Source organism: Meleagris gallopavo, chromosome 20, assembly GCF_000146605.3.
Source record: "Meleagris gallopavo isolate NT-WF06-2002-E0010 breed Aviagen turkey brand Nicholas breeding stock chromosome 20, Turkey_5.1, whole genome shotgun sequence".
In the NCBI taxonomy this organism is placed as follows: domain Eukaryota; kingdom Metazoa; phylum Chordata; class Aves; order Galliformes; family Phasianidae; genus Meleagris; species Meleagris gallopavo.
This window is the reverse complement of record NC_015030.2, coordinates 10,099,528-10,110,625: the sequence shown is the minus strand read 5'-3', so window position 1 is coordinate 10,110,625 and position 11,098 is coordinate 10,099,528. Positions and strand designations below refer to the sequence as shown.

General features: G+C 59.5%; 1 protein-coding gene across 2 annotated transcripts; it reads left to right on the top strand.

Moving 5' to 3' along the window:
- The first annotated feature begins 19 nt into the window (after positions 1–19).
- On the top strand, positions 20–8,551 carry SPATA20 (spermatogenesis associated 20). 2 transcript variants are annotated; one of them, XM_031556360.1, is made up of 15 exons: positions 20–744; positions 880–944; positions 1,383–1,537; positions 1,647–1,790; positions 1,999–2,200; positions 2,273–2,403; positions 2,473–2,577; positions 2,852–2,926; positions 3,042–3,254; positions 3,360–3,552; positions 4,038–4,206; positions 4,473–4,681; positions 4,754–4,953; positions 5,035–5,115; positions 5,200–5,359. In XM_031556360.1, exons 1-15 carry the CDS (start codon positions 644–646, stop codon positions 5,257–5,259), a joined length of 2,103 nt encoding a protein of 700 aa, XP_031412220.1. In that variant the 5' UTR covers positions 20–643; the 3' UTR covers positions 5,260–5,359. The 2 variants fall into 2 exon arrangements, with proteins under 2 accessions (XP_031412220.1, XP_010719911.1); XM_010721609.3 differs by lacking the exon at positions 5,200–5,359 and adding an exon at positions 7,191–8,551 and having other exon boundaries at positions 21–744.
- The last annotated feature ends 2,547 nt before the right edge of the window (positions 8,552–11,098 follow it).

The following is an 11,098-nucleotide window of genomic DNA, read 5'->3' as shown; positions in this document are numbered from 1 at the left end:
TTCCAGTGCGCTGCTCTGGATACTCCCTGCCCCCCTTCCGCATCCCCCGAATTCTCCCCGTGCCCTCGCCGTGTTCCCTGCGTTCTCTTGAACCCTCCCTAGACCTCTGCATCCCTTCTGCGTGCCCCGAAGTGCTCTCTGCGCCTCCTCCTGTCCTCCCTGGGATCCCCTGCGTCGTCCCTTTTCTCCGTGTGCCTCCTTCGTTCCCCCGAATCCTCTCTGTACCCTCTGCATGCTCGTAAATGCTGTGTCCTCCCTTGCATCCCCCTAAATCCTGCTTGTATCGCCTCCTGCCTTCCTTCCCCTTGCACCCCCTTTGCATCTCTCTTATATCCTCCGTTTCACGACTGTGTTCCCACCACGTGCCCTTCCTGCACCCTGCTGCTGCCCCCGTATCCGTGCACCCCTCCCTGTGTCCCCAGCACCAGGAGGATCTCCTTGTCCCCCTCCCAGTGCTGGGGCAGAGCCCAGGAGGGGTTTCACTGGTTCACCGAGGGCTGTGGTTGTGCAGCGTGCCGGGGACGCACCACCCCACATCGGGCTCTCCCCATGGGCAACAAAGCGAATTAACGAGTGAATTAACGAGCCAACTAATGAGCACATCCCGTGCTGCAGGCCAGTGTTCCTAGTGGGCAGCACGGCCATGGCCACGGCCGGGAGGAGCAGCCCGGCCCGCCCCGCCAACCGGCTCATCTACGAGAAGTCCCCGTACCTGCAGCAGCACGCCCGCAACCCCGTGGACTGGTGAGAGCACGCCGTGCCCCTCCTCCTCACCCTCCCCTAGCAGGGCTGACTCCAGGAGGCTGCTGCCTGATGTGCAGCTCCAGAGCGGGCCCTGATGGCAGCCGTGCCCCACGGGCTGCTCCTCGTCCTCTGCAGGTACCCGTGGGGTCAGGAAGCCTTTGATAAAGCGAAGCAGGAGAACAAGCTGATCTTCCTGTCGGGTAACTGGCAGCCAGGTGTACCTTTATGTGTCCCATTATGCGTCCCATTATGCGTGTCGGTCGGTAAATGAGCTGCCCAACGCTCATTCCTTCCCACTGAGAGCTGTTACAGCTCTGTTGGAAGGCGGGCTGCGTTCAGGGGCCATCGTGGCCACCAAAGCCCTTGTCCTGGGAGAGCTGAGGAGTGCAGAGCGGGAGGCGAGCCAGAGAGATGCCTCAGTGCTGCTCCTCCGCTCTGTATGGCACGGGGCTGGAAAGGCTGTGCCCCGGAGGGTGGTGGGCACAGCTGGAGCTGTGGGAGCACTGAGACTCCGCTGTCAGGCAGAGGGGTGGGGTGGGGTGGTGCAGTGTGGGCCGGGATGGTCCCTGTGCGTCCATCCCAGGTCGGGCTGCTCCGTGGCTCTGTGGCCTCACCCTGCGTGCTGCGCTCGCTTGCAGTCGGGTACTCCACCTGCCACTGGTGCCATGTGATGGAGGAGGAGTCCTTCAAGAACCAGGAGATCGGTGAGATCATGAGCAAGAACTTCGTGTGCATCAAGGTGGACCGTGAGGAGCGGCCGGACGTGGACAAAGTGTACATGACCTTCGTGCAGGTGGGGGAGGCGCGGCAGGGCTGGGGCACGCTCTGCCCTTCTTTCTCGAGGTTCATTTTCGTGTCCCCGAGGAGCCCCCCATGAGATCCTTGTGCCCCGTCTCCCCCAGGCCACCAGCGGCGGAGGGGGGTGGCCGATGAGCGTCTGGCTGACTCCGGACCTCAAGCCCTTTGTTGGGGGCACGTATTTCCCCCCTGAGGACAGCGCTCATCATGTGGGCTTCCGGACTGTGCTGCTCCGCATCGCTGAGCAGGTAGAGCGGGCAGCTGGGGGCAGTGCTCAGGGTTAGGTGGTGTTGGTGGGAGCAGCCACGGGAAGCAGCGGCTGAAGGGGTGGGGATGGGGATGGGGATGGGGATGCGCTGCTCGGGGGGAGGGCACTGAGAAATGTAGACGAAGGTTGGGTTGGGAGGCAGAAAAAAGGTAAGAAGAAGAAGCACTGATTTTCTCACCACCACTCAGTGGAGGCAGAACCAGGAGGCCCTGCTGCAGAGCAGCCAGAGGATCCTGGAAGCGCTGCACTCTCTGTCCCGGGTGGGCACACAGGAGCATCAGGCAGCCCCCCCGGCCCAGGAGGTGCTGACCACCTGCTTCCAGCAGCTCTCCGGCTCCTACGACGAGGAGTATGGCGGCTTCTCACAGTGCCCCAAGTTCCCCACACCAGGTCAGTGTGGTCCCTGTGGCTGAGCCTGGCCGGTGCACAGAGCTCACTCCGCAGCCTGTCCCTGTCTTTCAGTGAATTTGAATTTCCTCTTCACCTACTGGGCTCTGCGCAGAACAACCCCAGAAGGGGCCCGTGCACTGCAGATGTCTCTGCACACTCTCAAGATGATGGCACATGGGGGCATTCACGATCACGTTGGTCAGGTAGGAGGAGTGCCCTGGGGTTAAACTGCAGTAATGTGCGTGACGGTGACATCTGTGTGTTCCTCACAGGGCTTCCATCGCTACTCCACTGACCGGCACTGGCACGTCCCGCACTTTGAGAAGATGCTGTATGACCAGGGGCAGCTGGCAGTTGTGTACAGCAGAGCCTTCCAGGTGTGGCTGTGGGCTCCTGCAGGGCTCGGGCTGCCCGTCAGTGGGCACAGAGCATCCCCCTATTCCCCATCCGTGCATTTCTTGTGCAGGCAGGAGTGCCGTACAGGTCTGTGATACTAGCCCTTGAGGCTCTAAATCTGCCTCGTGTTTAAAATCTTTGCACAGCACTTCTCCCCCTTGTAGCTCCTTACGTGTCCCGTTACTTCTTGCTGTGTCTCTTTCCCCCCTGTCCGTTGTAACGCAGCAGAGTGATCGCCGCCTCGTCTTCCTGCAGATCTCTGGTGATGAGTTCTTTGCCGACGTTGCTGCTGACATCCTGCTGTACGCCTCGCGGGACCTGGGCAGCCAGGTGTGTTCCTCGAGCGGGGCCAGGCAGGGGAGTCACTTACTTACTGTGCCTGGGATGCAGTGCTGTGCTGCAGGGCTGTGCCCACAGCCAGACATCCCTGCTGTTTCCTCCCCAGACCGGAGGCTTTTACAGTGCAGAGGATGCAGATTCCTACCCGACGGCCGCCTCCAGCAAGAAGCGGGAGGGAGCTTTCTGTGTGTGGGCGGCTGAGGAGGTTCGGGCTCTGCTCCCTGACCCGGTGGAGGGGGCTGCAGAGGGGACAACCCTGGGAGATGTCTTCATGCACCACTACGGGGTGAAGGAGGACGGCAACGTGAGCCCCAGGAAGGTGAGGGGTTGTGCAGACCTCACCGGGAGCTTTGCTGCACCCGAGGCACGTGGGTCCAAGCCGCGCGGGGCGGGCGATGTTCCTAGAGCAGAGCTCTCCTTGCAGGACCCCCATAAGGAGCTGCAGGGCAAGAACGTCCTCATTGTCCGTTCCTCCCCTGAGCTGACAGCCGCACGCTTTGGGCTGCAGCCGGGGCAGCTGAGCGCTGTGCTGCAGGAGGGCAGGCACAGGCTGCAGGCAGCCCGGGCGCAGCGCCCACGGCCCCACCTGGACACCAAGATGCTGGCCTCGTGGAATGGTGAGTGGATCTACAGCCGTCTGTGCGGCTGCTGCTGGTGTGAGATATTGCTGTGTTGGTCTTTTTATTTTCTTTTTGCCAGCAGAGAGCAGCAAAACTCTTCTCTGGCGCAGCCTGCTTGGCAGGACTGGGGGGGATGGGGCTGAGGTCTGTGCCCACCACCTATCAGCGGGGTGAGAATGGAGTGCTGTCCCTGTCCCTGTGGGATGTGCCTGCAGCCTGAACTGGAAGTACAGTGCAGAGCCAAGTCTCACAGCTTGTGCCCACAGGCAAAGGCTGAGATCTTGCTGTGCTTCCAGCGCTCTGCCTTTCTCTGGGATGATAGCTGAGTGAGGGACTTTCTGGGGGGTGGAAGAGAGCAGAGGAGATGATGGCCTGCAGTTAGAATGTCAGGGAGCACGAGCTTCGTGTGAAGCATCCTGTGGAGGAAAACGTGTGACACCCAGCTGTTCCCTTGTGCCTGAGCTATCCCCATACCCACGCAGGACTGATGATCTCGGGCTTTGCCCAGGCTGGAGCAGTGCTGGCCAAGCAGGAGTACGTGAGCCGGGCAGCGCAGGCGGCTGGCTTTGTGCGCAGGCACCTCCTGGAGCCAGGCAGCGGCAGGCTGCTGAGGAGCTGCTATCGCGGCGAGGCCGATGTGGTGGAGCAGAGGTGAGTGGTAGTGCAAGAAGTGTCACTCAGCCCAAATCCTTTCCATTTCTTGTCTTTGGAGCTGGTAGGAGCCTTTCTGTTCTGCTGCAGACCCACACTATCCCCATATGGTGCCTTGGCACAGCCACTGCTGAGCTTGGGCTGAGCTCGGGAGGCAGCCAAGCAAGGCGGTGTCTCCTTGGTCACAGACAGCAGTGCGGAGAGTTTCCCCCAGCCTGCCCTGCTGGGCTGCAGACACTGATGTCTGTCCCCGCCTGCCGTTGCAGTGCTGCTCCCATTCACGGATTCCTGGAGGATTACGTCTTCGTCATCCAGGGTCTCTTTGACCTCTATGAAGCTTCCCTGGACCAGAGCTGGCTGGAGTGGGCCCTGCAGCTCCAGCACACGCAGGACAAGCTCTTCTGGGACCCCAAAGGCTTTGCATACTTTTCCAGTGAGGCTGGTGACCCCTCATTGCTGCTGCGCTTGAAGGACGGTGCGTGGGGACCCTGGGCAGGTCAGGGGTGGTGCTGGCACTGGGCTGGTTGTGACACCGTGTCCCCTGCAGACCAGGATGGAGCAGAGCCCGCTGCCAACTCCGTCACTGTCACAAACCTGCTCCGAGCAGCCTCATACTCTGGCCACAAGGAGTGGGTGGAAAAAGCTGGGCAGATCCTGGCTGCCTTCTCTGAGAAGCTGCAGAAGATCCCGCTGGCCCTGCCAGAGATGGCCCGGGCCACTGCCGTGTTCCATCGCACCCTCAAACAGGTATGAGCTGGTGTGCCCTCCTCCTTTCTGGGTGCAGGAGCGGGACACAGAACTTCAGCCCTCCGCATCTGTGCTGGACAGGTGGTGATCTGTGGGGACCCCCAAGGAGAAGACACCAAAGAGATGCTTCGCTGCGTGCACTCCACCTTTATCCCCAACAAGGTAGGGCAGTCAGCCTGTCCCTGTTCTGTCCTTGTGGCTGCAGCCACACTCCCTGCAGCTGTTGCAGTCCCACTGTATCCCCAGCGTGGCCGTAGCATCCCCTGGCCAAGGCACCAGTGTCCCTCTGTAACCCAGCTGGGGTGAGCTGGGACAGGCTGAGCAGAAGCTCCCTTGTCTGTCTCCGTGTCAGCTGCCCGTGGAGGCCGTGTTCTGTGAGTGCCTGGCAGCAGTCAGTGATGGTGTCAGAGGGAATGGAGCCCTCTCCGTGGGGATGCAACACTCAGTCCTCCCCACACCGTCCCTGCAGTGCCTCGCTCCCCGTGCTGCGTCTGAGCCCCCTCTGCCCTGCCTTGATTCCTCTTGCTCCCTTTAGGATTACAGTGGGTGACCCAGTTTGCAGGCTTGAAAAGCACCATGCTGCTGTGAGCTCCCCTCTGCCTTCCCCACAGCCACTCCAGGTGCCCCAGTGTACCCTGGAGGGGGCACAGCCACTGGCTCCAGGAGCACAGCAGTGTTTGTTTGGGAGGCTGAGGCTGGGCATAGGCAGGAGATGTGCCATGGGATGCAGAGCTGGAACAAGGTGGGCACCGAGTGGGATGGGGTTTGCAGGAAATAGGAGTTTCCTTCTTGCTCAGGAACGTGTCAGGGAGCTCCCTGCCAGGTGTGGTCCCTTAGGGCGCATTCTGCTTCCCCATGCACATCCTATGGGAGCTACAGGACCTGAGTTCGCCCTGCAGTTCCTGCAGCACGTGGTGCTGAGCCTGTCTCCAGCAGATGGGATGTCACAGCCCCGCACCCATTGTGCTGACAGCCGCTGCTCCCCGCTGTCAGTGCGGCCGGGCCGAGAGGTCTGTGCTGTTCAGTGTCAGCAGGGCGTGATGGAGGGTGACAGCGAGACAGCGCCGCAGAGCTGGGCATCCCCAGGCCATCACACTGGGACTCACACAGTGCCACGCTCGTACCCACAGCCAGTTTGTGTTCTAGCAGCGGGCTGCAGCTGCCCACCGTACGGATCTGTGCGCTGGGAGATGAGGCCTGGGTCTGACACCGAGGTTGGCGTGGGCTGTGTTCAGTGCCTCCTGCACCCGCCCCTCCTGGCTGCGCAGGGTACAAGGTGCAGCCCCTCCATTTCTTATCCCCATCCCTCCGGCCTCTCCCTCCCTCCCACCCCAGCAGCAGCCCCAGTGCTGAGCCCTCAGTCCCAGCCTCAGGGATGCAGCTGCTCTGGGAATCGGGGCTGGAGGAGACGTCAGCATCGCCCCCGCTCCCCGGTGCTGGCAGGGCGCTGGGGGCCAGCCCGGGCTGCAGGAACGCAATTAATTAGGTCGCTCCAGTAATTAATTCCTTACAAACCTCACATTGAAATCCTCGCTGTAATGAGAAGCCAATGATAAAGCAGCATTGAGGGCGCCGGCAGATTGCGACGGGCTGGCGGACGGAGGAGCGCTGTGCTGGGATGCAGTGCTGCTGTGCTGGGCACCGCCTGCTTTCCCTGTGCCACTTCCAGGGCCATCAGTGTGACCAGATGCACCCACCCCATCACTGCCATCTCTCTGCCTGTGTTCGCCCTGGGGCCGGCAGGCCGGATCAGGATCCTGGTTGAGATCCCGGCCCTATTAATGGTCTTTAGGGTAATTATGGAGGATCCCATTATCTCCTCAGCTGCAGCATGCGAGCTCCCCGGCTCGCCTTTATCCTGGCCCCGCAAGAGGACCTTAGGGAGCATGTGAGAAAAATGAATAATGAATTTCAGATTGGACATGAATTGGTAATTAATCACTCCTGGAATTAATTCCAGACAAAGGCAGAGAGGGAGGAGGGCAGGGGGAGCGGGCTGAGGGCCAGGCAGGGGCTGAGCAAGGTGGGCTGCGTGTGCTCCCAGCCTTTCCTCTCAACCCACAAGGCCTGAGGCTTGAACAAATGTTTTGCTTTCCAAAGAAGCTCATTATCCCAGCGGTGCTGCTGAGAGCCCCCGGCCCATTGCTGTGCCATGCCAGTGGGGGAGCTGTGGGAGCGGGGCAGCCATTGCAGGGGGTGATGCCGTGCTGCTCCAGCCCCCCTTCCTTCCTCTGCAGGTGCTGATGCTCGCAGATGGAGACCGCGCCGGATTCCTCTACCGCCAGCTGCCGTTCCTGTCTTCCCTGGAGAGGAAGGAGGGCAAAGCCACTGCCTACGTCTGCAGCAACTTCACCTGCTCGCTGCCCGTCACCTCACCTCGTGCGCTGCAGGAGCTGCTCCAAGCCTGAGCCCCGGTGTCTCACCAGGAGGGGTGGGGGGGCTGGGCTGCCATGGGGGCTCAGCATGTTTCCCAGCACCCCGAGCCCCCGTGGTGCCATGGGGGGCTGCGTGGCCCTGCTGGTGCCCCCCCTGCACCTGTGCTTGTCAATTGCCTCTTCTTGCAGAGGGAAGAGAAAGCAAACCCAAATCCCAGTGTTAACACAGCAGTCGGATGCAAAAACTATTTAAGGTTCCTATAGCAACCCAGGATAACTGCTGAACGCTGAGTGAGATCAGGGTGAAGTGCTTCTGGAAGTGTTACTGTGGATGGCCGTGGTACTTTTCCATGGCAGGGCAGTCTGTAACGTCCACCAGTTACACTGGGGCATGCAGAGCCTGCTGCTCCCACTGCTGCACGAGACCAAACCTGAGCGCTTCCAACACGACTTTCCGCTGTGCCAAGGACGGAGGCATGGCACGGCCTGCACAGGGAGCTCCCAAAGGCTGCTTCTCTCCGTGTGACGCTGTGTCCCACCCAACCCGATGCCCACTGGGTGCTGCATCCCGGCACAGCGCTGCCCTGGGGCGATGGCAGATGGCAGCGGTGCTCTCAGGACGTTCCAAGGGGCCGTGCCAGGGCCTGGGTACCGGGCCAGGAGAAATGCCTTTGAAGTCGAAGAGGAATTTTGCACCTCATCTTGTGAATACTTTCTGTGCTTGTGAAAGAGGAGAGGTTTTTTTGTTTTGTTTCGTTTTTTTAAGCTGAAGTGTTTCTGGAAGCCCGGCTGCAAACTGCTGCCTTTGGCAGATGCTTTTCATTTCTTTGCTTTTCAAGTTGCTGTTGTTTTCTAACTGGACACCTTTGCTGCGGGGGTTGATGTGACTCCTGACGTGATGTTCCCCATCCCCTCAGCGCTCAGAGCAGATCGGTGCTGCATCCACCCCGCACCGACACTTTGGGGACCTGGAGGAGGCCATGCCCATGGCGACAGTTGTCCCCAAAGGGCACGGGTGTGGGGTGCTATGCCATCCCGTGCCATGGGCAGCAGGTGCCTTTCCCTGCTCCCTGCTGCGTGTCGGCACGTTTTCCTCCGCAGCCACTGGGCAGAGCTGTGCTGGGAACGGGCCGTCAGGACAAACTGGGCTGAGCAGCCAAAAAAAAAGAAAAGGAAAGGAAAGGAGGAAAAGCTCTCTGTGACAAATAAACTTTGCTGTGGCACTTGTGGTGCTGTATTTTGTGCATGGACAGACACGGGGTTCACCCTGGGGCTGCACCGGACCCGTATGACTGCACGGCACAGCAGTGCATCCCCTTTGCTCCATGGGGAGCAATGCAGCCCACCACGTCCCCACGGGGCACCCGCAGATGCAGCACCTCTGTTCCCTATGGCGTGCTTTCCTGTCCCCTCCTGCACCCTTGGGGCTGCGATTCTGTTTTAATGAGGCTTTCCCTCTAATTAACATTCTCCGGCTTTGCCGGCGCGGTGCCGTCCGCTTTTATCCCGGTATTGATGTGACATCAATGCAGAGGGGCTGCGGAGGCTGTTTGCCATCGGGGATGGCGTGGCCGCGGGGGGGGCCGCAGGACCCCCACCCCCCTTCTGAGGCTCCATGAGGGTGTGCTGCTCCACGTGTGGGTGGGCAATTAGGCAACACCTGAGCACCCAACTGCCGGTGTCTGAGCAGGCAATTAGCATCAGCGTGAGCTGGGTGTGGAAGGGCAGGTTTGGGGGCTGTAGGGGTGCCGGTGTGGAGCTGGTTTGCCCTTTGCCCATTCCAAGATATCCCGGGGGCCGTCGCCCCATGTGGCACTGAGTGGTCCTGAGCAGGTGCTGTGGATGTGGAGCGGTGCTTCTGCTGCTGGTGAAGGGGAGCGGGCGCTCAGAGCAGGATTAGGCAATGGTACGGCCGTGACACGGCTATTAATCCTCCTCTAATGTGGTTTTGGTATTTACTGACCATGGTAACTATTGCATTAAATCTAAATTAAATGTGTGTTTTGGAGGCTTTACAGAAGGCGGGGGAGGATGTTTGCAGAGGGCGGTGCCTGCGCTGGGGAGGAGGGCTCTGCCTCCGTGGAGCCGGGATGGGCTGGGGGTTCTGGGGCGCACAGAGGTAGGGCAGTGGAAGCCGGGAGCTGCTGGGTGGGCCTGGATGTGGGACCCGTTTATGGCTGCGAGGTGGCTGTCCCCACATCTCCTTCCTGTCCCCACCACCTGCGAATCTGGGACAGGCAGAGCCGGGCTCGCCGCAATTATCTGCGGATTAAGGCAGCTAATTTAGTTTGAGTTACAGAGAGCAGATTGGGTCGATACGTTGGGGTGAAGCACGGGCAGGAGGAATCAATAGGCTCTCAGCAAAGCAGACAGGCTGTGCATCCCATTGCGGTGGCTTTGGGCTGTGGCGGGGGAGAGGTGGAGATGCAGAGCTCTGCGGTGCTGGTGGCCCCTGACCCCCTGCTCCCCTCTGACACAGCAACGCAATGGGAGAAGGGTCCTTTTTCATGGCTGACAGCCCATCAATATTTATAGCAGCTCATTAAAAACGTCCACCACATCCCAAATTAGTCATGGGGCCCTGGATAGCAGGGATGGCAGAGCAAAATCTTGTTTAGAAAGAGTAGATCAGGACTGAAGTGCTGGGCAGCATCCTGCTGTGAGGGACAGCACTGCGGGGGAGGACGGTGCGAAGGCACGGCAGCAATAGGGAGCAGCATTAGGAGTGGGATTAGGGGGAAGTAATTCACATTTAATTTAAATTCCTCTGCCTTTCTTTAATTTTCTCCCGTATTGCTGTTTTCTTCACTAAGTGGCACATAGTTCATCTCTTGGCAAAACGAGGCCATTCCTGCATGCAGGCTGGCACTGGTGAGGGACAGGAGCAGCACCTGGAGCTGTGCTGTGAGCAAAGACCTGTCTGGGAGCTGTCTGTCTGTCTGACTGTTTCTTCCCCCAGGGCTGTGCACGTTGAACTTCAGACTTCTCCATTGTTGCCATTTATCTGTAATTTAGGATGGTTTTTAGTTATATTGTAATTGAGTTTCACGTGTCACAGTGCATCTCAAACAGAAAATATAAATATTTAACAACCTCCACTGGTAATAAAGATTCACATTCTCCTCGTTCTGGTTGCCAGCACATGAATATTTGGCATCATGCTCCGTGGGTATTAACTCCATTCAGATTTATCTCCGCTTATGCAATATAACATTAATGACAGATAGAAGCGAGATATGGAAAGAATGAAATAAATCACCCTCCCCCCCCCCACGCACCACCGAGGCCACGCGGTGCCATCAGCCCCCGGCTGAGCTCTCCGTGCTTCTGCCCTGCCATTCCTGCCCGCCCTCCCGGGTTGGGCTCGATCTCTGCCTGCGCTGCCGTGCGCGCTGCTGAAGATGCAAAGTGCCGTTTTAATTCTGAGCTATAAGGACAGCATCCCGATGACAGCTCCGCCGGGATGTTTTCAGTGCCAGGAACCCGGAATCCATCCCAATGTATCTTTAAAAGGGAAAATGTCAGGTTTGTCTGTAGCATGACAACGAGCCACCTATGAGTAGTGACATCAGCTCCCGGCTCGCGCTGGGGCAGTGCCTACGTGGAACGGGAACATCTGCTCTCTGCTGGAAGGAGAAGGAAGATCTCCTCATCAGCATTAAATTTAAATGAGCCATCCCTCATTTGCACGCCTCTGCGGCGCTCGGGTTCGGCGGAGGCTCGGCACGAAGGCGGCCGTCCGGCAGGGAGCGGCGCTTCTCCGCCCGAGG

Coding starts and splice junctions, on each gene's coding strand:
- SPATA20 (XM_010721609.3), top strand. CDS start 644: ATGGCCACGGCCGGGAGGAGCAGCCCGGCCCGCCCCGCCAACCGGCTC. Junction 945..1,382: donor CAAGCTGATCTTCCTGTCGG/GTAACTGGCAGC, acceptor GCTCGCTTGCAG/TCGGGTACTCCACCTGCCAC. Junction 3,553..4,037: donor GATGCTGGCCTCGTGGAATG/GTGAGTGGATCT, acceptor ATACCCACGCAG/GACTGATGATCTCGGGCTTT.